Source organism: Chanodichthys erythropterus, chromosome 23 (assembly GCF_024489055.1).
Source record: "Chanodichthys erythropterus isolate Z2021 chromosome 23, ASM2448905v1, whole genome shotgun sequence".
Taxonomy (NCBI): Eukaryota; Metazoa; Chordata; class Actinopteri; order Cypriniformes; family Xenocyprididae; genus Chanodichthys; species Chanodichthys erythropterus.
Window position 1 is genome coordinate 5469900 of NC_090243.1, and position 25856 is coordinate 5495755.

Consider the following 25856-nt stretch of genomic DNA (forward strand, 5'->3'; position numbering starts at 1 on the left):
TGTAGCTAATAAAAGAGCTCTTCAAAAGCAGTTTATCTTCCCAAATTGACTTTGGCAATTGATTAACAGAGCTATACTCTCGCTCAACAGAACTGATCGTGCCGAGTAGACACATAGCTACAGAATATCTCATCGCTTAACAAATTGTAAGGTGTGTGAAAGCGGTATTCAATTTGATGAATCAAAGCAGTTGGCTATAAGGAAGCTGCGTTAAGAAGGAACCGAGCTTGCCAAGGGTACCGCTACTAGGCCTTTAACAATTGTAACTCCACAAGAATCATTCTAATTTCATTTGAAATATATAAACAGGTTATACAGAAGTAGAAATACGTATGCGATGCACGTGTCTCCAGATTGACAAACGTTTACCGGCGAGTGATTGTATCCTATAAAGAGAGATTGGACAGTAATACGGAAGAGATCTCGCCATAGTTATCAGTCGTTATGTGAGGATTTTTTTTTTTAAAATCTCGATTATGTGGCTATAACATAATGCAATAATGTAAACAGCAAGTGTGCGTTGTGTGTCAGTAATGTGCCTCTGTTCTCCGACAATTCAATTCCTGAGATCAGCTGACGCGCTCATGTGACCAAGGCTAGTCTGCAGCTCAAAATGGAGTTGTCGGAATCAGTGATGAAAGGGCTTCAAACCGTGGCCGATCCAAATGTGTTCGACCTGAAATCATTTACGATATTCACAGAGGTCGTATTCGACAGTCTGGTCTCGCCTCGACGCGAAAGTGTTCTAGGTAAGCTGGTTGAGGTTTTTTCTTTGTGCTGCATTACTTCCGGTTCTTTCCGCACAAGAAGGAAGTCGCGCTGCACTGTCTGTTTCTGATGTTATTTTCTAAGATTGGCATATGTCGCATAGCCCTAGAGCTTTAAGGGTTGACAGACTGTGATCGTCATCCTTGCTTGCTTTGTACCTATTGTTCTAAGTCCAGTGTACATCACTGACCCTCTGCTTAGCCGTATTAGCTATGCTATGGTGTGATAACAAACACTGCATGCTTTTTCTTTAAGAACTGAATGAATTTATATAAGTACTCGTGAATATTTACTTGCTTATGGTCAAACGCATGCATGTAGTGAACTGCATGTCTTTTGTCTGAGTAAAAAAGTGAAATTACTATCTCATCTGCGTTAATAATCCGCTAAGCATAGTTTTCCGTCTCTTTTTTCCGCTTACCTACTCTCTCTGTTTGTTCATATTCAATGTGATTAATTGGCATGACAAATAATTGTACATTTGCCTAAGCATTGTTAGCTTCACTGGTTCAGCTAGTAGGCTACATCTCTCGCACTCTCTTCCCCTCTTTCTCACGCACGTACAACAGCTTTTCTTGAGAGCAATTTTTCATCTATCGCAGGTCACCCAGAATTGAAGCACATCGATCCGACTACGCTGAAACACTGTCATACCGCGGCAGCGACCTTCATTCTGGAAGGAGTAAAGCAAAATGCAGATAAATCAACAATTAGGTAACATGATCCCAGATGGTTTTCTGAAGATAAATTAAAACTGTTCAGCTCTTTTTTATTTATTTATTTATTTTTATTTACTTTTCCTTTCTGAATTTCTGAATATATCTCGTGCTCTTTTAGCTCGTGTCTTGAAGACGTCAGATTCCAGATTGAAAGAGTGGATATATTTTATACTTCATTCCAGGTAATGTTTTGTATCACAATGCTCCCATCCTCTGAATGCTATTAAAGTACAGTTGCATTTGAGTGTATTAAATGTCTATTTTCTTTCAGAAAAACAAAACAAAATTGGAATATTTGTTGTCAAGGTGAGGAATATTATGTATATATTTTCTTGTAAAAGGCATCTGCTAACTATCACACGTATTTATTTAATGGAAAATATACTCCTTTGTTCATCACATAACCATAGTGAGTATCTTCCTATTTGCTAAGTGTTATGAAACATGCAAAATCTGAGTAACTCTAAATATGACCGCAGCCATAAGCTGTTTTTTAATTATTATTATTATTATTATGTTGTTCCTCAGCATTGACACATGTCCTCCCCATATAACTGATGCTGCATGGCGTCTTGAGTATTGTATAAAGGTACGTTGTTTCTTTCAGTTATGTCAGAGCTGACTACTTCTTTATAGCCTATCTTATAACCATTGTTTCTCTCGGCAGAATAGTCATTTACATAAAGTCAATCAACCGTCATACCTCATTTCCTTGAACACCGAGGTATGTATTTTCAGATACAGCTATATGTGCAGAAATTGTTGTTTTTTCTTCACTTTGAATAAACTTTTTCTTTTGCAGAGGGGTGCCGCTTCTTCGGAAATTAATTTTAGTTGCACCATGGAGCAACTTCAGGTATTTATTTTAAACGAATTAGATCATTAGTTTGCTTTATCCTCAATTAAGTAATCAATAATTAAAAATAAGTTAACATGACATTATTTACTTCAGCCTAGCTATTCAATCAAGAGTGTTTTCTGAAGGCCTGGGTCAAGGCTATTATTTCAGATGTTCTCCATGTTATTTAATTGACATCAAGATGTGTTTTTAACGCTGCAATAGTGACTACTATATCCTACAGTGTTGCATTTTGTAGGCCTTCCTCATTTTACAAGAACTCCTGGTCTAAACAAACATACAGACGATAAATTGCAGTAAAGTAACATTTCTGTAGGCCTGTTATTATTTTTGACAGTTAACTGATATAGCCCGTTAATTCCACGATAATCTGTAGGCCTACCTGGTTAATTTCCATAATGTCAGCATTGGGTTTCTGCATCTGGAAAAGCCAATTTTATTATCTTAGTCATTACACAGATGCCTGTGTTTGTCGTAGGGGTGACACAAAGGTGAATTGTCCGAAAGATCAAGTCATAAAATTCTCATGCACTCAATCATCGTCACATCACTTAACAAATATCCTAAAAGCTTATTTGTTGACCAACAAGATTTAGCGGACCGAAGCCAAAAAGGTTGCCACGGCGTGAAAATAAAATTATGACGAAACCGATGTGTTTTAATCTGTGATCACGATTGACTGAATTACTTTGCTGTATGTTCAATAAATCAACAATTCAACACATTTACGGTCAAAACTAGTCTGTTTTCTGATTTGAGAGTGTTAATCCATGTGTTATTAACTTGCATAAAACTTTTTTTAAGGGGATATTGTAGGTTTATCGTTAGCCTACAAAGAGTTTAAGAAGATTACGATGTCAACCAACTGATTATCTTTAAATGGAAGAGCGCTTTGGCACTTGGAAGACAACAGAATGACAGATATAAGACTTGCATTATCACATTGTTTAATTTTATGTTTAGCTCCGATATAGACATTTGAAATTGTGATATTAAGATGGGAATTATTTGCTGGTGGATAATCTGGATTGTTTGAACTGTTTAGGATTTGGTTGGGAAAATGAAGGACGCAGCAAAAAGTCTCGAGAGGGCAACCCAGTCTTGATTCCTGGATTACTGAATCTCTAGATTTCGGATGCCGAGGTTAACGAGCCAGAGTGTCTTTCTTTCAGGACGCAGCGCTCCAGTTTTTTTTTTTTTTTTGAATTATTATTGAATTATATCGACTAGTTGGCCTATATGCTGTAACTTTTTTTTCTTCATAAAATCCACAATAAAAAATACTCTGATATAAGCAAACCTGCCTTTGTGTAATTATGTTTTAGAGCTCAGTCGGCTGTCTGTTGATAAACTAATAGCGACATTTGTCGCAACTATGCGACAAGTGTCTGACCTCTGGATCCCATTACTGATACAAACAACGCACTATATTCTAGAAACTATAAACTGTTTAGGTTGAGGCCCGGGACAGGTTTTTATAAGTAAATCTTATTATGCGGAATGTGTTTGTTACTGTGCGATGCCGTCATTGAGTCATAGCCTATTTGTAGAAGCAAAATGACAGTAATTTTTTTTAGGGGACTCCCGACGATAAGTGGAACGTGCGCAGATTTCGTGCTACACTATACTCCCTCTGCATCACATTCACTACCATGAATTAATTCAGAAACGTTGGCTATCGGGTTAGGTAGGCTACACTATGTTTGAACATGTGATTGGCTAATATATTAATTACTTTCTCAACACCTTTGCGCTATTTACTTTAACCATCTCTGTCTATGAATAGATGATCTATGTGACTCGGGTTTTATGGTAAGTTGATCTTGCCTCCGTTATGAATCACATTCTTCAAAGCTTTTGACGGGGAGAGATCATTTTGCAGACAAAAGTAGCAAACGGTTCAAAGCTGACCTACAAGAACCTATCATGTTGTGTAAACCTTACGAGCTGGACCACGGTCAAACAGACTTTGAAACGCAATTCTTTGTTATTTGCTGAACGCGAGCAGCGCTGAATACACCGACACATATTCCCAGGCCACCCTTAAGGAATTAGATCACGTGATGCACGGGGCGGTCGAACTACAAGCCATTTTGGGGACGGTGTCAGTTTCCACTGAACCATCAGCGCAGCATTTTTCAAAGAGAAGACTGAAGGAGCTAGCCTAGAGAAAACGCACATCAGCCTGGCCGTTTTACAAGCGGGAGGTCTAAATACAAGACCGCTTACAGATCTGCAACCGAGCACGACACACACATCGACAATCGGACCTTTTCTATTTTTTTTATTATTGAAATGCGCCCTGCTCCACCGTTCTCTTATTGCAATTGACAGCGTCTGCAGCCCTTTTCAAGATGGCCGCTTGGCTCGTATTCATTTTCTACTGATCGACTTCTAACTTTCATTGTCTAACCACCTCCAGGCTCGACTATTCACTCCAGCTCAGTAAGGTATGTGTTCTTCTATATCTTCCCTTACCAATGTCAAATTTCAGACTATGTACTCTAAATGCATCTGTATTTTTGTGAGCTTAAAATGGAGACGTGTGTTAGAGTGGATGCGGGAACTGACAGGCTCGCGTTCGCAACATTGTCTCCGACTCTCCGCGTGGTTATAGATTTTAGTTCTTTTATCTAAGAATATTGTGTCCTGTCCGCGGGAATGATTCGTATTTTGTTCTAGGGTATCCATTTATTGCAATCATCACGTTTGCTTGGTGTTTCTGGCTTAAATGAAACGATTTAGTTATTAATGAATCCCGATGTGTACGCGAAATCGGGTAGAAACGGGTCGTCTGTTCATGTGAGGCTGATTTCTAAAGGATTTTCTGATTGTTGTCACATTGAGCAGCCATCTAATTTTATAGATATGCGATCTGTATTATGTTTACGACCGGACAAACTCCTTATTTTGCTAAATTTGACCTATTTGTGTGTTTTCTTAACTTAAATTTACATGGTAACCTAAACTTGTCCTGTTGTCGGATGTACAGGACAAAGCTTTCAGTGGTTGACAGCAATCATTCACTGCACGGATGATGTGTGGTTGATAAAACAACACATTTATAAACTCGGGTACTTATTTATCGCATTTAAAATGTTTTTAGTGGTTTCTCTTATTTATCCAAATGACCCGAAGAATGCTGCTCTAGATAGCCTGGCTTATACAAGGTTTGTATAGATCTTATATCAGTTTGTTGGACTTTGACAAAGCACATTTGTTTACTACTCTATCATTCAGATTTTTAAAAATATTTAAGCTCAAGAATTAGTTATTACTTATAGCCTACTTTGTGGAAGCCTTGTTGTGCTCTGTGTTGTCACATGTCAAGAAGAAAAATATCTTTTAATATTGAACTTTGTCGGCATGTTGTTTCAGAATGTGTGTGTGTTTTATTATTATTATGGTTAATGACTTTCGCGCGTCTTCAGTTAGAAACCGCAGCATTTCCCTTAAGACTTGGTGAATAATTTCTTTGTAGACTAACTTCCCTGACTCACTGAAGTTGTGAATGTCAGAGCTAAATCTATAAGTGACGTGTTATATAGAATATTGATTACTTCTGTCATCGTTCTGATGACAGGATACATCGAAATAGGCCAGACAGGTCTTTTTGAACTCTGCATTTTCTCACGTTGCACAATTCACGTATAAGGGTCATTTCCTCCTTTTGACAGTTATTTATTCTATAGGCTAGGTATCATCACCAGAATGCTTGTCTAGTGAGCTCAGAGTTTGTGGTTTTGTTTTATAACCAACCGAAACGCTTGTTGCACTGGTAAGTGCAAAAAAGTCTTGAGTCGTTTCTATTTGACTGGTGGATGTTTCACTAAATAAATGCTAGACCGTGAACGCCTGTATTTATTTAATAAGAAAGGGCACAGGTCAACATTTTGTAGACCTGCAGACAGATCTCTCTTTGAAAGCTGTCGGACGCCTATATTCATAATCTTTATTTCTGTAGCTTTATGTTTTGATATCCTCTCGCGTGCAGTAACATCATGTCAGTTGCTTGAAGTTTTCTCGCGTGGTCTCGTTAGTCCGATGACTTAATTTCCTACTCATACATGACATCACCCTTTAATGCACGATTATTTTACAGTAAGTAACATTGCCTAATTAACCTTCAAAACGCATTTTATAAGTATTATGCCGTAACCTGCTGTGGCATGCTTCATCCAGCAACAGAACTCTTCACGTTAATCACTACTTGTGTCCTGTTTAAAGTTCTTGCTAACTCTGGTCGTTTTGCATTATTGTGATCTCTCTCAGCACTTAATAGCACTTGTCTTCGGCTCTCAGCGAATGCCCTGACGTAATAAGGTGTTTCAAAAACGGGATTTGAACGGAAATGAACACTATACATAGCAACGAATGACGATGATGTCAAACGGGTAGCCTATTAGTTTAACGCAAGGTGCATTCATGGACAATGGGCGTTTGCAACAGTCGTCCAGGAGGGAGAGACTGTCAAAGCAAAACGGTGATCAGCATAATCGGTAATAAAGCTGTTCAGTCTTTTACTTCAGCTCTTTATGGGAGGTCTTAAGATAAACTGTAATTTTGGAAGGCCGTTATCATATAACATGCACACTATTTCATATGTTTATTTGGCGAGATTTCTGTTTTAAAAAATGGCGCGTACAATGCATAGGCTACGCGGAATGTTCCATTTCAGCTGCTTGGTATGTTGCCATGTAACGCAGCTTTAGTTGCTATAGAAACCGTAAGAAGTGTTTGTCAAGTAAATTTAATTTACGTAGAATCTCATGACGGATGCACTATGACGGTGAGTTGTGCAGTTAACCGTCATGTCCTGTTAAGCGAATCTGACTTTGTTGAGATATAACGATCGCTTTACTTCATAAATATGCAATTTCACAGCACCGAAGACCCGTGTTTAAGAGATGACCTACCATTTCTGATGGTTGTTGTGTTCATTTAATTGCACCAATTCTGTTATTACCTGCATATATACGCAACAGTCCACAATAACAAAAATGTTAAGGTCTCAGCTGATTGAGACATCATAATTGTTTTCACTCTGTCACATGCTTGTAGTTGCAACTCTTTGTTCATCTTATTTTGATGCCCCTGCAGAGTCTTTTCCATCCCATGACGATGCATCGTACAACAAGGATTAAGATTACAGAGCTCAATCCCCATTTGATGTGTGTCTTATGTGGTGGATATTTCATAGATGCAACAACAATCATAGAATGCTTGCACTCATGTAAGTATATGAGATGTGATTTGTGTGTGTGTGTGTGTGTGTGTGTGGTTATATTTGAATGTATGCTATATCATGCAACATATATAGATAATGTGTCTTATCCTGTGATATTTCTCTGATCCTCAGTTTGTAAAATGTGCATTGTCCGGTACCTGGAAACCAGTAAATACTGTCCAATATGTGATGTGCAGGTCCACAAAACGAAGCCACTTCTCAATATTCGGTAACCTTTAAAATCACTGTCTGTTCCATCTTTCCATTTAGTAATAATATTAATCAATGCTGATTTGTAAGCATATCTGCCATCTTGTTTCTTTTTATCTGAAATTATGTACTTATTTAGCATATTCTTTTTATTGTGGATGCCTTTTAATACTTAAGAAAAAACATGTATTTGAGGACTGTCTAAATTGCAATCAAAAATTGTTTACCTCACCAACATCTATGCCTCCCACCCCCAGGTCTGACAAAACTCTACAGGACATTGTATACAAGTTGGTTCCTGGTCTTTTCAAAAGTAAGTCAGTCACAGTATAAGATTGTATTTATTGTTTGTAATTAGTCACATGTGCATGATTTGGAAATGCCAGTGTCCTTGTTGCCAATGTTACACATACTGTAGTAACAACACTAAATTATGCATAATTGCATGCAACTAACCCTAAACCAAACCCTAATCCTAACCCTATAAGTACATGTTGTTAATTAATTTACTCAGTACTTAAATGTATAATTACACTGTAACAAGGACACCTTAAAATGAAGTATAAACGAAGTGTTGTTTTCTCTGTGCAGATGAAATGAAGCGTAGAAGAGATTTTTATGCTGAACACCCGTCTGTTGATGGTAAGTATTGAATATATACAAGACTGTTGAACTGTTTGAATAGACAGTGTTGTACAGCTGTGTAGTCTAATTGTTGACATTTGTTTAAATGTAAGCCGCCATTATTTTTTTTTTTTACATTTTATTTCAAAGCTGCAAATGGATCAAATGAGGATCGAGGGGAAGTTGCTGATGAAGACAAACGAATCATCACAGATGATGAGATTATCAGTCTGTCAATTGAGTTTTTTGATCAAAGGTATCTGTTTTTCATACGTTCAGAATAAGTAATTTTTATTGTCAGTTATAAAAGTTTTAAAAATGTGTAACATTTTTGAAGTAGCCATTCTGCTATAGTGTAAACTTAAAGATATTTGATTAAAAATATGGAAAAATATCATTTAGCACTTCTTTTACAATTATACTATTTAATGTTCAGGGCCCAACAGCAAGGCTGCACAGATGTGAGGCAAAATGAAGAGGTAATTAAGATCTGGAATACTTGTTTTCATTGTAAAAGTTTTTGCTGTTAAGTTTTTTTTTTTTTTTCTTCTGTGATATTGTTGATGCAGATTGCACCAATAGCTAAGCTTATCTGAATAAAGTATTTGTGTGCTCTACTTAACAAAACAGGTTAATAATAAAAGATACTTACAATGCCCTGCTGCCATGACTGTGATGCATTTGAGGAAATTTCTGAGAAGCAAAATGGATATACCTCCTGCTTTCCAGGTAATGTGATGGATGTTATTGTGGATGTATTTTAATTTGCAAAGAACATTTCTGGCCTTTGTTGTTACAGTTATTACAGTAATTCATCGCATTGTAATTTTTCAGAATAAAGAGGGTATTAAGATGGTATTATTATTTGCTGATTTTGCATCTGTTGCAGTGTGATATTGGTTTTTGTTCCTAATATTATTGTTCATTATTCTAATAGATTGAAGTTATGTATGAGGATGAGCCCTTGAAGGATTATTACACATTAATGGACATTGCATACATCTATACATGGAGAAGAGTAAGTTCTCAAATATTTTTATTGTTAAATCTAGTACTAACTGTGAGTTTACAAGCTCTATCTTAAATCTCAAAGTGTATTGTTCAAGCAGGTAATTTATTTATCTTAAGATGATAATTGGTTACTTTGTGGTTAAGAACTTTGGTTGCTCAGCATCCATATTAAATGATAAAGTGTCTTCTGTTATTCTCGCAAATTACACAGAATGGACCATTGCCTCTGAAATACCGCGTGCGGCCCAGCTGTAAAAAAATGAAGATTACCCACCCACAAGATGGCGTGAACAGTACAAACCGCTCTGAAAGCGACTCAGCCAGCGATAAGGCCAGCAGTCCAGCTGGAGTTCCATCCACCTCCTCACCACTACCGAGTCCAAGCACACTGGTTCAGCCTTCACAACCTCATTTCACCCATGTTTCCAACCCTATTAACGGCACGACGATGACAAGCCCAAATCGACAGTTCAGTTTTGGCAACAAAGTGCGAAAGACAACGCTGAACGGATCTTCCACATCGTCGGGATGATAAGGGACTACACGATAAAGCCAACGCCAGATATAATCCAGCTATTTCCATGCCAACGTAGTGTCATGTAGAGGCCTTTCTTTTTGTCATTATTATCAATATATTATACATGTAACTTTAACGTAGTGGAAATGACGCGCTTCATTCGACACATTGCTGGATTTTCTAAGTTTGTGTGAGAACGTTAGAGGCCCATTTGATTGCAAAGTGGAGCACAAAGCGACGGTTGCGGCATTTTCAGAATGCAGAAATGACTGAAATATAGCCTACCTTTTTTATATATTTTTACTTTCGGTCTACATTTTCCCTAAATAAATTGCGTTATCTGTTGCTTGTATTTTACATGTGTATTATAATGTTCTTTAAAAGCATGATTAAAAAAAAAAACATTTACTTTTGATTTTAGTTTGCCTTTTCTGGGGTAGTTACTAAACATTCCTTGTATATTCTTGCCTTTAATAATGTATCAAAGAAAGGCATATAGTTCAAATTTAAATGACAAAAGACTATATTAGGACTGCGTGTTCAAAGGGATAAAGAAATGCAACTTTTAAGTTCTAGTCGGCCTAATAATTTTTATTATTAGAAGTTCTTGGGAATTCAAGTTTAGTTTTTGCAGTTATTGTACGATATGCTCCACTGTGCCGGTTCGGGGCCGTCAGGTTGGTCTGGAGGTCATAGTCAAGTCTTGTATAGCATGCACACATTTCTTTCAGACTGCTTTTCAAGCTATTACATACACGAATTTGTCAGAAGACAAAACAGCCAATGTTATACCCCCAACTTCTCATTCTGGACAAGATTTTGATGTCTTCAGTGTTCATTGTCTTATTGGTCGATTGTAGACTATTGACAGCTATTGTATTGTGACTGTTGCACAGTATAAAACATCTAAATAAACATTTTACACTTTCACATCGCCTCGCCTTTTAATGCTGCATCGAATCAGATCACAAAATCTATAAGAGAAAATCTATAGATGCCAAAAGTCTTCATGCATTGCTTCAGTAGTGTATACAAAATATATTTATCCGGATTTTATGTAAAATAAGAAACTTAAGTTGACAATAAGCTGAGTAAACATTACTCAGAAATAACCATAAAAGTCCAGAACAGCCGGGTTTTTTTTTGTTTTTTGTTTTTTTGCATTAAGCAAAAAGGCAGATATCCCTTACAGCGGACGGACATCTATTAAAAGTGATAACTGGTAACTGAAATTTAGAGCCTATCTGGTTAACTTATTACTAAATCCATTTGACAGGTTTCAAAGTCTAAGATATTGAGAGGCAGGTGCTATAAACTTCTTGTGGCTTAAACAGCTTATAACTACCCTGTGGAAATTACCTAGTCATACCCGGTCGTTAGAAACGGAAAATCTGTCGGTAAATCTCTCCGTGACGTGAGGAAAACACTCTCTCGACATTTTGCACAGAATTCGTATACATATGTACTTACACTGAGGTAATGAAAGCTATAATTTTAAAGGGGTATGTGTTATCTGTTACAGATGTATAGTTTAGTTGACCGGTTCAGTCATAATGTGGTCGATCTGGTCTTCAAAAACGTGTGATCTTAGTTATCTTGTAGAGTCAGTCGGAAAAAAAAGTTTACTCCGTGTTAGGACTTCCAAGAGACTGAATTCTAGTTTAACATTTTATATAAACATTTTTTATAAAGCTTTTACTTTTGACGTAACAAGGCAATAAACTGATGGAGTTATTGGAGAAAAATCAAGACATATCTTTAAAAAAATCCCTTTAAATAATGTTGACCCAAGTTATTTGTGATGAGTAAATTTAGAGGTGGAAATGAGCAAAGCCAAGTGGTCATTCCAAATAAGCCGTCACTGTTTTAAAAAAAGTTTCTTCTCCAAATATAGGCTTATCATTTTTGCTCGCTTTGCCTTGCCTTGGTTGATGTCATGATGAACCTTTACCTTTAGGTCTACTTGTTCTTAATTTAAATCCAACAGTATTCAAACACATTCGTTAAAAGTATTGCTCTTTATGAGAGCATGTCTGTGTCAGAATTGACATTAAAGTTAATGCATCAACTCCTCAACCCTAAGCAAGCATGAAGGCCCGTTTTGTCAGGGTTTTTATAAAGGCAGATAGCCTTTCTCCAATAATGGTCCAGATAACAACCTATATGACAAGCTTAGATTGTACCATTTTAGGACTGTATAACAATATACAAATATACAACAATATACAAAATATTTTCTAATACACATTGCTTGACTAAAAGAATTTGACATTTGATGTTTAAGGCAGCCATGTTACAGGACAGAGAGTGCGTGAAATGCAACAGATACGCCTACAATAGACAAGCAATTATGAAAGGCATTCGGGAAATTATGAACTCTTTGGTAACCAGCTCAAATGACCGCCTTATTAAAGTGAAAGGAATTAAACCATAAAAACAACTCTTAAGTGAACAAGCATGCACGGAAAGTTTGTTTTCAGCTGCTCGACGAAAATACTTTTTTCCCCCTACACGAACAAGCAGGCAGTAGTTTACTTAATATTAAATAAAACTAAATGCGAATGTGAAGACTAGTAATTCTAATTACTAAATATTACTGCTATTGTGAATGCAGTTGTCTCTGTGGTAACCATGTAGAAACTAATGTGGGGGCAGCTGTTCGCCCTCGCAGCTGCTCTGTCCCGATATCCCACATTCACTGTTCCTGAATCCATCCCGTTTAATATCCCTATCTAATTAGGGATTATTTAACCTGCTTTTACATCTGGACATCAACTCCATTCGGCACTTACCCTTATTCGAACAGATATGCGTGTTTCAGCGCGAAACATTAGAAGAACATTGACAGCGAGCTCACCGAACGAATGAGATGCCTATCACTTCCGGTTTGTTGCCAAGACAACAGTTGCACGCCTCCTCTAAACTCAAAGTCACAACAAACGCTGTATCTTAATGGAAGTTTAAACGCGCATTTTGTCGCATCCACTCAGCTTTTTTGTCGCATTTGCCCCGAATTAGGATACTCATATAACAATGAGTCAACGGCAGATTTTACAAGGTGAGGAAGTCCGATTCGTTGAAGGATTACGTTAAAAATGTTAATTTAATAGTAAACTCGCTCAGGTAATTACACCACTGCGGTTGCTTTCTTTTCTTACTTTTGCTGTTTGTTGATTTTGGGCATTGACTCGTCTTATATGTCGTCTTATATGTTTAATTTAAACTATTGTCAGTAACATGCCCTATATCAGCAAACCCAATTTTTGTAAAACGAGATGACGATGATGATGATGATGATATTTATGCAGCGTTTGAGCAGTACCAGAAGGCAAGAACACAATTTGTGCAAACTGTAGCAGATCTTGCATCGAGACCACAAAATACTGAAACACTTCAAAATGCTGGTGAGTGTCTAAAATATTTATTTTGTGAGAAAATTAACTGAGAAGGCTTCTACATGAAGAATGGTATGACATCTGCTTCATCATTTTTAAAATGTTTTCTGCAGAACTGATGAAATGTCATTTTCTTGGGTAATCGTCCCCTTGGAATTATAGTTCTGAGATACTGAGCTTCAAAGTTTTTGCATTCCATTGGACTTTGTAGATATAACCTTTTTGTTTTCTAAATAAAAAGTCCCCAAATGTACTCAACATTACCAAAAACATCACATAATGTAAATCATTTGTCATAATAAGAATATGTGAATAACTCAATTTTGACAAAAATGTCAGATAGAACCTTATAATTCCAAGGGGACGTAATGTTAATTACAAGTAAGCTTAACATTTTAAAGACATTCAAGGTGAATGATGACATGGGCTGTCAAAGAATCTATAATATATAATTTTAACTTAAATGGTTAGTTCACCCAAAAATGAAAATGTCATTTATTAACATTACTCACCCTCATATAGTTCCACACCTGTAAGACCTTCGTTCATCTTCGGAACACAAATTAAGATATTTTTGATTAAATCCGATGGCTCAGTGAGGCCTCTATTGAGAGCAAAGCCATTGTAAATCTCAAGATCCATAAAGGTACTAAAACATATTTAAAATAGTTCATGTGAGTTCAGTGGTTCTACTTTAATATTATAAAGCGACGAGAATACTTTTTGTGTGCCAAAAAAAAAAACACTTTTCAGCAATATCTCGTGATGGCCTATTTTAAAACAGTGCTTCGGAGCTTTACGAATCGAATCAGCGGTACGGAGCGCCAAAGTCACGTGATTTCAGCAGTTTGATAGGAGATCCGAATCACTAATTTGATTCATAACGCTCTGAAGCAGTGTTTTGAAATCAGCCATCACGAGATATTTTTGAAATGTCGTTATTTTGTTTTTTTTTGCTGCATAAAAGTATTCTCGTCACTTTATAATATTAAGGCCACTGTACTCACACAAACTGTTTTAAATATGTTTTTAGTAGCTTTATGGATCTTGAGATTTACAATGGATTTGCTGTCTATGGAGGCCTCACTGAGCCATTGGATTTAATCAAAAATATCTTAATTTGTGTTCCGAAGATGAACGAAGGTCTTACGGGTGTGGAACGACATGAGGGTGAGTAATTAATGACAGAATTTTCATTTTTGGGTGAACTAACCCTTTAACAAAACTCAAAATTGGATTTATTTTGTCCTAACCTTCGGCACACTCATGGGGGTGGTGTGTGTGGGGGGGGTCAAATAGACTAAATCATTATCTATTACACATTTGCCAAATCATATGCACAATACAATGAATGTTTCTAGGCGAAATATCTTACAAAACACGTTAGCAAGTTAAATATTTAATTAATATTACCAAACACATACAGTAGCTCAACATTTCATTTAGATATATTTTATTATATGGTTTGAACCTGTGAAAGTATATCCTCCCCTCATCTGCTCTCAAGTGTTTTCTCCCCTGCACAAATGTGCTCACTCTCTTTGGCTTAGGTGTAATGTCCCTTTTGAGGCCTCTCCTTTTGGATGCAGTCCCAACTATTCAGCAGACAGCAGCTCTGGCTCTCGGAAGGCTTGCCAACTATAACGATGACCTGGCTGAGGCTGTAGTAAAGGGAGACATTCTTCCTCAGCTTGTGTACTCCCTGGCTGAGCAAAACGTGAGTTTCTTTAGTTGAGCTGTTCAGCTTTCATTTAAATAAATCGGTTTGCCTCAAGGCGTCAGACTTTCATGTCTAAATTTACTTTTGCACTATGCAAAAACTAAGCAATGTCAACCAGGCAAACCATGTTTTTACAGTTTCCAGTTTCATTAATATATTGTTTTGTGCTTTTATCATTTAATACTTGCTTTTAAATGTTTTGTGATAGCAGTATGTTTGTCTGCATTCTTCATTTAAATGATTTGACTTATAACATGAGTGTTGGCAGTAATATGGGGGAGACCAGGTATGGTTGTAACACTTTTTGCTTCAGCATCGAGATGGTCCTCACTGCAGAGCATGAGATCCAGGGGTGAGGTTGGATCCAGATCCAACTCTTCCCACTTTACATATCCCTAAATCTACCCGTCTCCGCCCCCTTGATCTTAACCTACCCATCTCCACCCCCTGGATCTGGATCCAACTCCTCCCACCTTACATATCCCATATCTGTCTCCGCCCCCTGGATCTTGTGTGTTCTACCCCACTACTGGGATAGACTGTAACAACTGTAACAACTGTGTCACTTTCTGTGATTGACCACAGCTCAAATCCACTTAGTGTTTCAGGAGTTTGTGTGTCTGTAAATGAGTCTACTAGAACTAACTTCCTTAGCAGTATTTATGCTTAATGTACACTCAACTGCAGTGTACCTTTGTAAAGAACATGTAGATCTAACAAAATACAGTGTAAATTTATGTGTCTATGTGTGAATATTCTCAATCAAAGTAACAATCGTGTTGTTAACCTTGGAGTGCAGGCTTGGTGGGCCCAGAGACTGCATAGGGCAAAATTTACCCACACTTCCTTTGGCTTTGAATTGTCAAATGGCTCCATACATACAACATAAATGCTTTCATTGTCTGAGATCTCAGAATCCTCACCATTGCTTTAAACATTGTCTTCGCAACTGATCTGACTGACCTGCCCCATTTTTTTAACACTAGCCGGCACACATCTATCTGTCTTTCTTTCCCACAAGATTATTTAAAAAAAGAAAGAAAAGGAAACTGTTCTTAGTTGTATGTAAGGGGATGGTTGTAAAAATGTGTAGCTGCATTAGGTTTCAAATTAGCAGGTTAATCTAATATGTGACCCTGGACCACAAAACCAGTCATAAGTCGCACATGTATATTTGCAGCAATAGTCAACAATATATTATATGGGTCAAAATGATCGATTTTTCTTTTATGCCAAAAATCATTAGGATTTTAAGTAAAGATCATGTTCCATGAAGATATTTTGTACATTTTCTTATTGTAAAAAAAATTGTATTTGTGAGTGGATATGCATTTCGAAGGACTTCATTTGGATAACTTTAAAGGCGATTTTCTCAATATTTTGATTTTTTTTTTTTTTTTTTGCACCCTCAGATTCCAGATTTTCAAATAGATGTACCTTGGCCAAATATTGTCCTATCCTAACAAACTATACATCAGTGGAAAGCTTAATTATTCAGATATCAAAAATTTGACTCTTATGACTGGTTTTGTGGTCTAGGGTCACATATAAGTTATATGATTTTATCTGCAAAAGTTTAAGTACTAAACAAAATGTAGTTTCAGTCAAAAATGACATGTTTTTTCTTTATAAAATCTGTAACTATTTACAGCCCAGGTACTAAAAATATACATATTGTTTCATTATGAAAATGTAAAGTTCATGGTAATGCATCATCTCCAGATCTCAGACTGGCAAACTTTCTGATCATTGTCCAGATTCCGGAATAACCCAGCAGAGAAAAAAACAAAACAACAACAACTATGACCCAAAGCCTTTACTCTAAAACTTATTGTTAGATTGCTGTTACACTGTCATCAGAAGTTTTTTCATTTTCATTTTAATCTAATTGAATCATATAGAATGTAATATATATGGACTAACTGTTTGTTAAAGGCAGTTTTGCTGGTGATTCATGAATATTCTAGTGCAGTGTTTCTCAACTCCAGTCCTCGGGACCCACTGCTCTGCACATTTTGTATGTATCCCTTATTTAACACACCTGATTTAGATCATCAGCTCGTTAAGAGAGACTGCATGAACTGAACTGAGTGTGTCAGATAAGAGAAACATACAAAATGTGCAGAGCAGTGGGTCCCGAGGACTGGAGTTGAGAACCACTGTTCTAGTGTGATTATTGTTCAATTGCTTTGTCCCTTCCCTCTGGATTACTGGGATATGAATGACAGCGATTCTATAAGAAAGCTGCTGCATTCGTTCTTCGGGCTGTTGCTAAGCACTCCCCTGAGCTGGCCCAGGCCGTGGTGGACTGTGGAGCACTGGACGCTCTTGTCGTCTCCTTGGAGGAGTTTGACCCTGGGGTCAAAGAGGCTGCGGCATGGGCAATAAGCTACATTGCCAGACATAATGCACGTGAGTTTCCTTCAAAAAGGTTTTTTTTTTTGGTTTCTCACAATTTGTCAAAGTTCCTTTTGTTGTTCATCTTCTCTCCTGGTGTGCAGAGCTGTCTCAGGCAGTAGTTGATGCTGGAGTTGTTCCTCTGCTCGTGTTATGCATCCAGGAGCCTGAAATTGCCCTGAAGAGGGTTGCTGCTTCCGCTTTGAGTGACATAGCCAAGCACTCCCCAGAGCTGGCTCAAACCATTGTGGACACAGGGGCAATCGCCCACCTAGCACAGATGATCCTAAACCCAGATGCCAAATTAAAGGTGACACAGCCACCATTTAAAAAATACAGGTTCTGAAAGGAGGGTTTCGCAGCAAGAAGAACCATTTGGGGTTCCCCAAAGTGCATTTTTGTGATCTTAATGTGAAGAACATTTTAATAATCTAAAGAACCAAAAGAAGTTTGTCCAGTTGAAAGGTTCCATGGATGTTAAAGGTTCTTCATAGAACCTCCAATGCCAATAAAGAACCTTTATTTTTTAAAAGTGTAAAGATATTGTAATCAATGACATACAGACTCAATAGGGCTTTTCACATTTGAAATAGTTAACCCTGGGTCATTTTAACCCCAGGAAAACAGAATCCTAGGTTATCTTATTTTGCATTTCATACTGTGCAAATTTTAGCTGGGGTTAACAATTAATCCTAGGTATTCATAAACGGATGGTTCACACTGTACATTCCTAAACCTTTGGTTAACGTTCTTATTTTCATATTTGTGGTGTCAGTGTCGTTCATAGTAGTCAGTATACAACCTTTTTACATAAAGGCTATAGCGTTGTGCATCCTCATATTAAACAATGACGACTATCAATTTAATATAACTCTTCTTAAAGGATTGGTTCACTTCAGAATTAAAATTTCCTGATAATTTACTCACCCCCATGTCATCCAAGATGTTTATGCCTTTCTTTCTTCAGTTGAAAAGAAATTAAGGTTTTTAGGAAAACATTCCAGGATTTTTCTCCATATAGTTGGTTACCAACATTGAAGGTCCAAAATTACAGTTTCAGTGCAGCTTCAAAGGGCTCTGCACGATCCCAGCTGAGGAATAAGGGTCTTGTCTAGTGAAACGATTGGTCATTTTCTAAAAAAAAAAAGAAAAAAAAAAAAAGAAGTAAATACTTTTTAACCACAAATGCTCATCTTGCACTGCTCAGCGATGCGCCACGCATTACGTAATCATATTAGAAAGGTCATGCGTGACGTAGACAGAAGTACCATGGTAGGGTGTTTGACTTAGTTTTTGCACGTTCACTTTGTAGACACTGGATGGGTACTTTCACCTACATCAAGCGTGACCTTTTCAACGTGCATTGCAGAGCAGTGCAAGACAAGTATTTGTGGTTAAAAAGTATCTAAATTGTATTTTTTTAGAAAATGACAGAACGTTTCGTTAGATAAGACCCTTGTTGCTCGTCTGGGATGATGTAGAGCCCTTTGAAGCTGCACTGAAACTGCAATTTGAACCTTCAACCCATTGGTAGCCAGTGAAGTCCACTATCTGGAGAAAAATCCTGGAATGTTTTCCTCAAAAACCTTAATTTCTTTTCAACTGAAGAGAGAAAGACACAAACATCTTGGATGACATGAGGGTGAGTTAATTATCAGGAAATTTTTATTCTGAAGTGAACTAATCCTTTAACTCCATTTGATGCATTTTTCATCAGCATGTGACATTTTTCCCCTCAAATGCTGAAACTACCCACAACATGCAATGTTTTTGTGACTGTCCAAAGCTTGTGAATATGAGGCACGTGTTTGGTTGTCTGTTGCTAACTATCTGCCGTAACGTGCTATCATAATTTAACACTGTACTTGCTTGGCACTGCGATGCAGGGTTAACAACACAAAACTGGTACTAACCCTTATAACCCCGGGTAAAAAGAACCCTGCTTCTAAATTGTAAGTGTGTAACTTTTCTCTCCCTGGGTTTAAAACTGGGGTTTAGAAAAATAATAACCCCAAAGATAAGCACAGTGTGAAAAGCCCTAATGTCTTAATTTGACATTTTTACTCCTCTTTACAGAGACAGGTTTTTTCAGCTCTCAGCCAAATCGCCAAGCATTCCGTGGACGTAGCTGAGATGGTGGTGGAGGCCGAGATATTCCCCGCCGCACTGGTTTGCCTAAAGGACCCTGATGAATATGTTCGGAAGAACGTCGCCACTCTTATTCGGGAAATCACAAAACACACCCCAGAGGTACCTACCACATACATAACATACCCACTAAATGATTTCAAGATGCTTGGGTAACTTTGGAATCTCCATTTTGTCAGCTCTTTGACACCCCCTGTTTAAATAACATGGTGTGAGGCAGCTAGTCTGTAAACCATGGAGAATGTGGGTCTGTTATTTATCACCAGTGCAACACAGGAAACCACATAGTCATTGCATCACCCCTTTTTTCACCTGCCCAAAACTGTTGTGCCTTTCTGGTCTGCCTTGCTAATTATTTATCATTATGTCACACTAACTTGTGTGTTTGCTTATGTGCATTGTGTGTTTCCTACTCAGCTGTCTCAGATAATAGTGAATATGGGGGGTGTAGCGGCTGTGATTGACTACCTCGGGGACTCCAAAGGGAATGTTCGCCTGCCTGGGATCATGATGCTGGGCTATGTGGCTGCACACTCCGAGAACTTAGCCATGGCTGTGATTGTATCTAAAGTCTGTTTTAACATCTTTTCATAAGCTTATACTTAAAGGGATAGTTCACCCAAAAATGAAAATTTGATGTTTATCTGCTTACCCCCAGGGCATCCAAGATGTAGATGACTTTTTTTCTTCAGTCAAACACAAATTATGATTTTTAACTGCAACCGCTGCCGTCTGTCAGTCAAATAATAGCAGTGATTGGGAACTTGAAAAATAAGAGTCGAAAAAACTTCCATAGACAAATCCAAATTAAACCCTGCGGTTCGTGACGACACATTGATGTCCTAAGACACGAAACGATCGCTTTGTGCGAGAAACCGAACAGTATTTATATAATTTTTTACCTCTAATACACCACTATGTCCAACTTCGTTCAGCTTCCGGCTAGTGATGTCTGATCGCGCTCTGACAACGGAAGTGTTGTCTCGCGCTCATTGAAGTATATGGGCGAGACATCACTTCCGTCTTCAGAACGCGTTTTTTGACCTCACTAACAGGAAGCTGAATGAAGTTGGACATAGTGTTGTATTAGAGGTAAAAATTATATAAATAATGTACGGTTTCTCGCACAAACCGATCGTTTCGTGTCTTAGGACATTAATGTGTCGTCATGAGCCGCAGGGTTTAATTTTGATTTGTCTAAGCAAGTTTTATTTACTGTTATAGTTGAAGTTTCTATCTACTGCTATTATTTGACTGACAGACGGCAGCGGTTGCAGTTAAAAATCATAATTTGCGTTCAACTGAAGAAAAAAAAGTCACCTACATCTTGGATGCACTGGGGGTAAGCAGATAAACATCAAATTTTCATTTTTGGGTGAACTATCCCTTTAAATTTGACTACATATGTACAGTACTGTTCAATAGTTTGGGGTCAATAAGATTTAAAAAAAGAAAGAAAAAAAAAAGAAATTAATACTAATTATTCAGCAAGGATTAAATTCAGTCATCAATGGTGACCATAAAGACTTTTATATTGTTACAAAAAAATATATATAAAAGTTTCATGAGCACCAAATCAGTATCTTTTAATGATTTCTGAAGGATCATGTGACACTGAAGACTGGAGTAATGAAAATTCAGTTTCACCATCACAGGAATAAATGACATTTTAAACCATATTAAAATAGAAAACCATAATTTTAAATTGTAATAATATTTCACAATATTACTGTTTTACTGTATTTTTTTTTTCTTCAAATAAATGCTTGGTAAACATAAGAGACTTACCGACCCTAAACTTCTGAACAGAAGTGTATTTCTCTTCATAATACTGATTATGATCATATTTGATTCTCCACTCTTGTAGGGAGTGCCACAGTTGGCTATCTGTCTGGAAGAGGAGCAAGAAGACCATCTTAAAGCTGCCACAGCTTGGGCTTTTGGCCAGATTGGCCGACACACACCTGAACATGCACGAGCCGTTGCTGTGGCCAATGTGTTCCCTAAACTCGTAAATCTCTATTTGGACACTGAAAGTTCTGAAGACCTGCAGGTCAAGGTGAGCAACTGGCCATAGGTAAAGAAACTGGTAGAGGTACTACTTTTAATTTTGGTGTAAATTGTTTTTTACAAATGTCATTCAGATTTTTTTAGGAACTCTTACCTCTTCTTTACTTTGTTTACATACTCAAAAAAGGCCAAGAAGGCATTGAAGAGCGTCCTTCAAAAGTGCACTTATCTACCAGCACTGGAGCCTCTTCTCTATGAAGCTCCCAGCAACATCCTTAAACATGTCATCTGCCAGTTCAGTAAGGTAGCTGGAACTTACTGTTTTCATTAACACATTTTATGAAAGCTGCATTTGTTAATCACAGTGAGAACTGTTTAAAGAGCTTTTCTATTTCCTCCCCATCTTAAAGGTTCTTCCTCATGACAGTAAGGCACGCCGCTTGTTTGTTACCAGTGGTGGTCTGAAGAAAGTGCAGGAGATCAAAGCAGAACCTGGTTCTGCAATTCAGGAATATATCAATGCAGTCAACAGCTGCTACCCCGAGGAGATTGTCAGGTTCATGAATATTTATGTGAATAATAAACAGCACCATATCAAAATATTTTTAAACTAAACATGTTTTTATAATGCTGTAAACCCTTAGATTTAATATGCTGTGTGGTTTTTGGTGTTCCACTGACCGGCTCTTCTTTCACAGGTACTATTCCCCTGGTTACTCTGAGACCTTGCTGGAAAGGATTGAAAACTACCAGCCAGTGTAATCCCGTGCAACACTTTTCTGAAGCACTATGAATGTTTTACTTTTTAAAAAGTGAACTTGTGAAAAATAAAAAGTGAAAAGTGGCCATATAGCAATGATAACATCTGCAACATCTTATTTTGGTATATAAATTATATTAAAATGCATGTATGATATTGTGAAATAGTTTGTTTTTTGATGTCTTACCTTGTTCAATGTTTAGTAATACTCAACAAAAGCATTTAGTTATATTTAGTGGTGATACAGGATTATTATTTCATAAATTTGCTGTTTTTGATCAGCAGCAAAGCCAAAGCTACATAAAAATCATTGATAAATCCAGTATGTACCAAAAAAAAAAAAAAAAATTATGAACCTTCTATATACTCCATGTAATTATCAGGGTATAAAAAGTTGTTGATTGTCATTTAAATGGTTGTAAATTTTGTGCAACCATTTGAGGCTACCTGATTATTAAGACACTTTTCAGGTGTTAAGTGAATTACCAATCAGGCATTTTAATAAGGTCTAATACATGTCATTGCACAGGGCTAAAGTTTGTTTCCAAAAAGCGTAAGCCTAAATGGAAAAACAATCATACAAATCCTACTAGAATTATGGGCTCTTTCTCAAAAAGCATTGTAACTTGAAAAGACCTTTAAATTCAGCATAGATCTAGGAGTGCTCTAAAAAAGGGGTTTTCAAACTGGGGTCCGGGGACCCCCAGGGGCCACAAGGGAGTGCCAGGAAGTCCGTAGAAAAGTCTGGAAAAGCACTGTAAAACAAATAAAAAAGTAAAAATAAATAAATAATAAAAATTAAGATTCAAATAACTAAATGTATAGGCTAAATAAATTGAATAAAATTTTTAAAACATTGATTAAAATAAATAAACTTAAAAATGAATATAAATACATAAATAATGTTATAGTGTGACAAACTAAATATTTTTCACTATATGTTTTCCATATTTATAATATTAATTTGCACAATATAAATTTGGTCTTTAAACATGAAAATATATAGCTGCCTTTTAAATTTTAGTATGAGAGGCCCTTAAATCACACCTGGATGATCATATTTGAGGGTCCATAGCATCTAAAAGATTGAAACCCGTCCTCTAAAATAATAGTATGTGCTAAGCGCATCGCTAGTAGGCAGACTCACCTGATGGACAACCGCAAAATGACACCTAAACTTAATAGTAATACAGTTATATACTTACACTTTAGGCTTTTTCCTTTAATGTCGGGATACTTCATTTTATGCCTTTATTTAAATCAATATAGTGCTATGATTTATGTGTATGAGTCTGCACAAAAAAATAAGTGGCATTATTATTTCAGTCAAGTGGCAATTCAGAGGGAGATGGTCCAATAAAATACTTTGCAGGCTTATTAAAAAATAGGAACGAAAAATTATCAATGAGAGAATATCATGCCGTTTATGAGCACATGTGTTGTGCCGACTTTCGACTCCCTGCCAAAGCATTTTCATCCTCTTCTACAAGCCTCTCTTCCTCCACCTCTACCGCACGACAAGGTCGTGAAGCATCGCTGTCACCGTTATCGCTTTAGGGCGCAAAGAGCAGACCGCTCAATTTCACTCGGCAGTAGCTGGCAACACGAAGAACCTCGTTCGTTAGACTGAGTACCCTTGTCATTGGCAGGATCACTCTCAGGGCCTCAATACAGTAAACGCTGCCTCCTGGCCCTTGAAGCTTGCGCGTAATTTGACCCCATGAATTTGTGAAAAGAAAAGATTGCAAAAGGACATCAGATGAACAGATCAGCTGTTGTGTCAAAGATATGAACAAAGGACTCGCACAATTATAATTACGTAGATATTTAGGAATAGGCCTATTTAAGAAAATAAAAATATAAAGGCCCTAATAACGAGCGATTGACATTTTAACACGTTCTGAACAGACAATGCCGTATGAAAAACGCGTACTTGCGCGTTCGTGTTATGGGTGTTTTAGGAAACACCCGTATAAAAGAAACGAACGTTCGTAGCCTAATATCGGGAACGCTTTCTATAATTATAGAGAAACGGGCCCCCTTGAGGTTTGATTTTCATTGATAATTATGCATTCACTCCTTATCGCCCCCTGCTGTCTGATTTGTGCATAACATGTACAGATTAAAGAGCAGCTGTTAAACATATGGCAGCCCATGCTTTGTTTATTGTTTTCTCTTTTGATGTCAATCAGATTACTTTTTCATTTGACACTGTTTTGTTATGCATTGTCTCCATTCCACAGCTTTGTCATTGATTATGAAATCAGAATACCAGATCACTTTGTGAATGTAAAATATATTAAAAAAAAATAAATAAAAAATAAAAAATAAAACAATAGACCTATGGCCTATTTGGATTTTCATTAAATTGTTAGCAGGACTTTCAAATGAAATGTAATAGAAAATATTATAACTTTCATATTCTCTAAGGTAGGGGATGCTTTGTCACAGTTATTTATTTTAAATTAAGTCCGACTTGCTTGCATTACCGTAAGGCTGGAACAAACGTAGGCCTAGCTATATCAGTTGTGGCATCGTTCTTTCAGCCACTACCATATGCCCAAGAAACGGAAGAAGCCTTGAAATAATTAAGCCATATACGCTCGAGGCTTTAAATGAGAAGGCTATACCACAAATCTTCGTGTGCTCCAGATTGCAAGCTGTAGGCTACGCGTAGATTCAGTGAAAACCGACAACATAGCCTAAGTTGGTCTGTATGCCTCTTCCATTTGAGACATGAGGATGTCCTCAGATTATTATTATTATTATTTAAAATACTTTCTTGCCTAAACGGCGTTTAACACCAAATCATTTAAAAAAATTAACCAGCTCTTATGTCTTATTAGGCCTTCTTGTGCCCCTTTTAACGTTGACGTTAACGTCGCAACGAACATTCACACCCGTTAATAAAGTTATTAATTAAAGTTATAGGCTAATTGTCAAACGAATATTAGGCCTACGCATATAGGCTTTTGGGGGTTTATCTTCATGGAACATGCATCCAAATGTTCATGTCTTTGCTTTCTTGTAGTCAATTTAGTTCCCATAAAATCTGTCCCAATTCACTTTGTAAACAGAAGCATGAACGTCAACGACAGCTGTTATTTTGTATTTTGGGGTGATTTTTAATTGTTGAAAACAGTTCTACCATGTTTTATTTTACTTCTTTTTTTATTTTTTTTATAAACGTATAATATTTAATAAATAGTTTTATTGGTTTTTCTAATTTAGCCTATTTTATATTAACTTTTTGTAGGCCTATTAACGTTTTATTTTATTAACGTATCTTTTTTAACTTAAATAGCCTACTAAAATATTGATTTACAGTCTTATAGGCTTACACACATTACTTTTGTAATTTATGACGGTTGAACACATCATCGAATGGGAGGGGTTTTGAATTGTAAATTAATTGAAACAACACGGTACAACAAGGGAGCGCGGTCCTCTCAGCGCGCGCTGGCACCCACACACCCAAAACCCACATCTTA

The 25856-nt window shown here is 37.0% G+C and overlaps 2 protein-coding genes across 6 annotated transcripts; both read left to right on the forward strand.

Annotated features, from left to right (window-relative positions):
- The first annotated feature begins 232 nt into the window (after positions 1-232).
- bmi1a (bmi1 polycomb ring finger oncogene 1a) lies at positions 233-10858 on the forward strand. Of its 2 annotated transcripts, XM_067378089.1 has the most exons (14): positions 233-749; positions 1371-1482; positions 1606-1669; positions 1759-1787; positions 2290-2343; positions 7449-7579; positions 7706-7802; positions 8041-8096; positions 8375-8425; positions 8558-8663; positions 8844-8886; positions 9038-9136; positions 9345-9425; positions 9630-10858. In XM_067378089.1, the coding sequence occupies exons 1-14, from the start codon at positions 614-616 to the stop codon at positions 9948-9950; spliced, it is 1380 nt and encodes a 459-aa protein (XP_067234190.1). In that variant the 5' UTR covers positions 233-613; the 3' UTR covers positions 9951-10858. The 2 variants fall into 2 exon arrangements, with proteins under 2 accessions (XP_067234190.1, XP_067234189.1); XM_067378088.1 differs by lacking the exons at positions 233-749; positions 1371-1482; positions 1606-1669; positions 1759-1787; positions 2290-2343 and adding an exon at positions 3676-4796 and having other exon boundaries at positions 7447-7579.
- A 2003-nt stretch (positions 10859-12861) lies between these two features.
- spag6 (sperm associated antigen 6) lies at positions 12862-22467 on the forward strand. Of its 4 annotated transcripts, none has more exons than XM_067378412.1 (11): positions 12862-12993; positions 13244-13339; positions 14881-15047; positions 17279-17462; positions 17552-17757; positions 19524-19697; positions 20013-20165; positions 21463-21654; positions 21793-21909; positions 22016-22161; positions 22304-22467. In XM_067378412.1, exons 1-11 carry the CDS (start codon positions 12969-12971, stop codon positions 22365-22367), a joined length of 1524 nt encoding a protein of 507 aa, XP_067234513.1. In that variant the 5' UTR covers positions 12862-12968; the 3' UTR covers positions 22368-22467. The 4 variants fall into 4 exon arrangements, with proteins under 4 accessions (XP_067234513.1, XP_067234514.1, XP_067234515.1 ...); XM_067378413.1 differs by having other exon boundaries at positions 20013-20156; XM_067378414.1 differs by having other exon boundaries at positions 22016-22177; positions 22304-22446.
- Positions 22468-25856: the final 3389 nt, after the last annotated feature.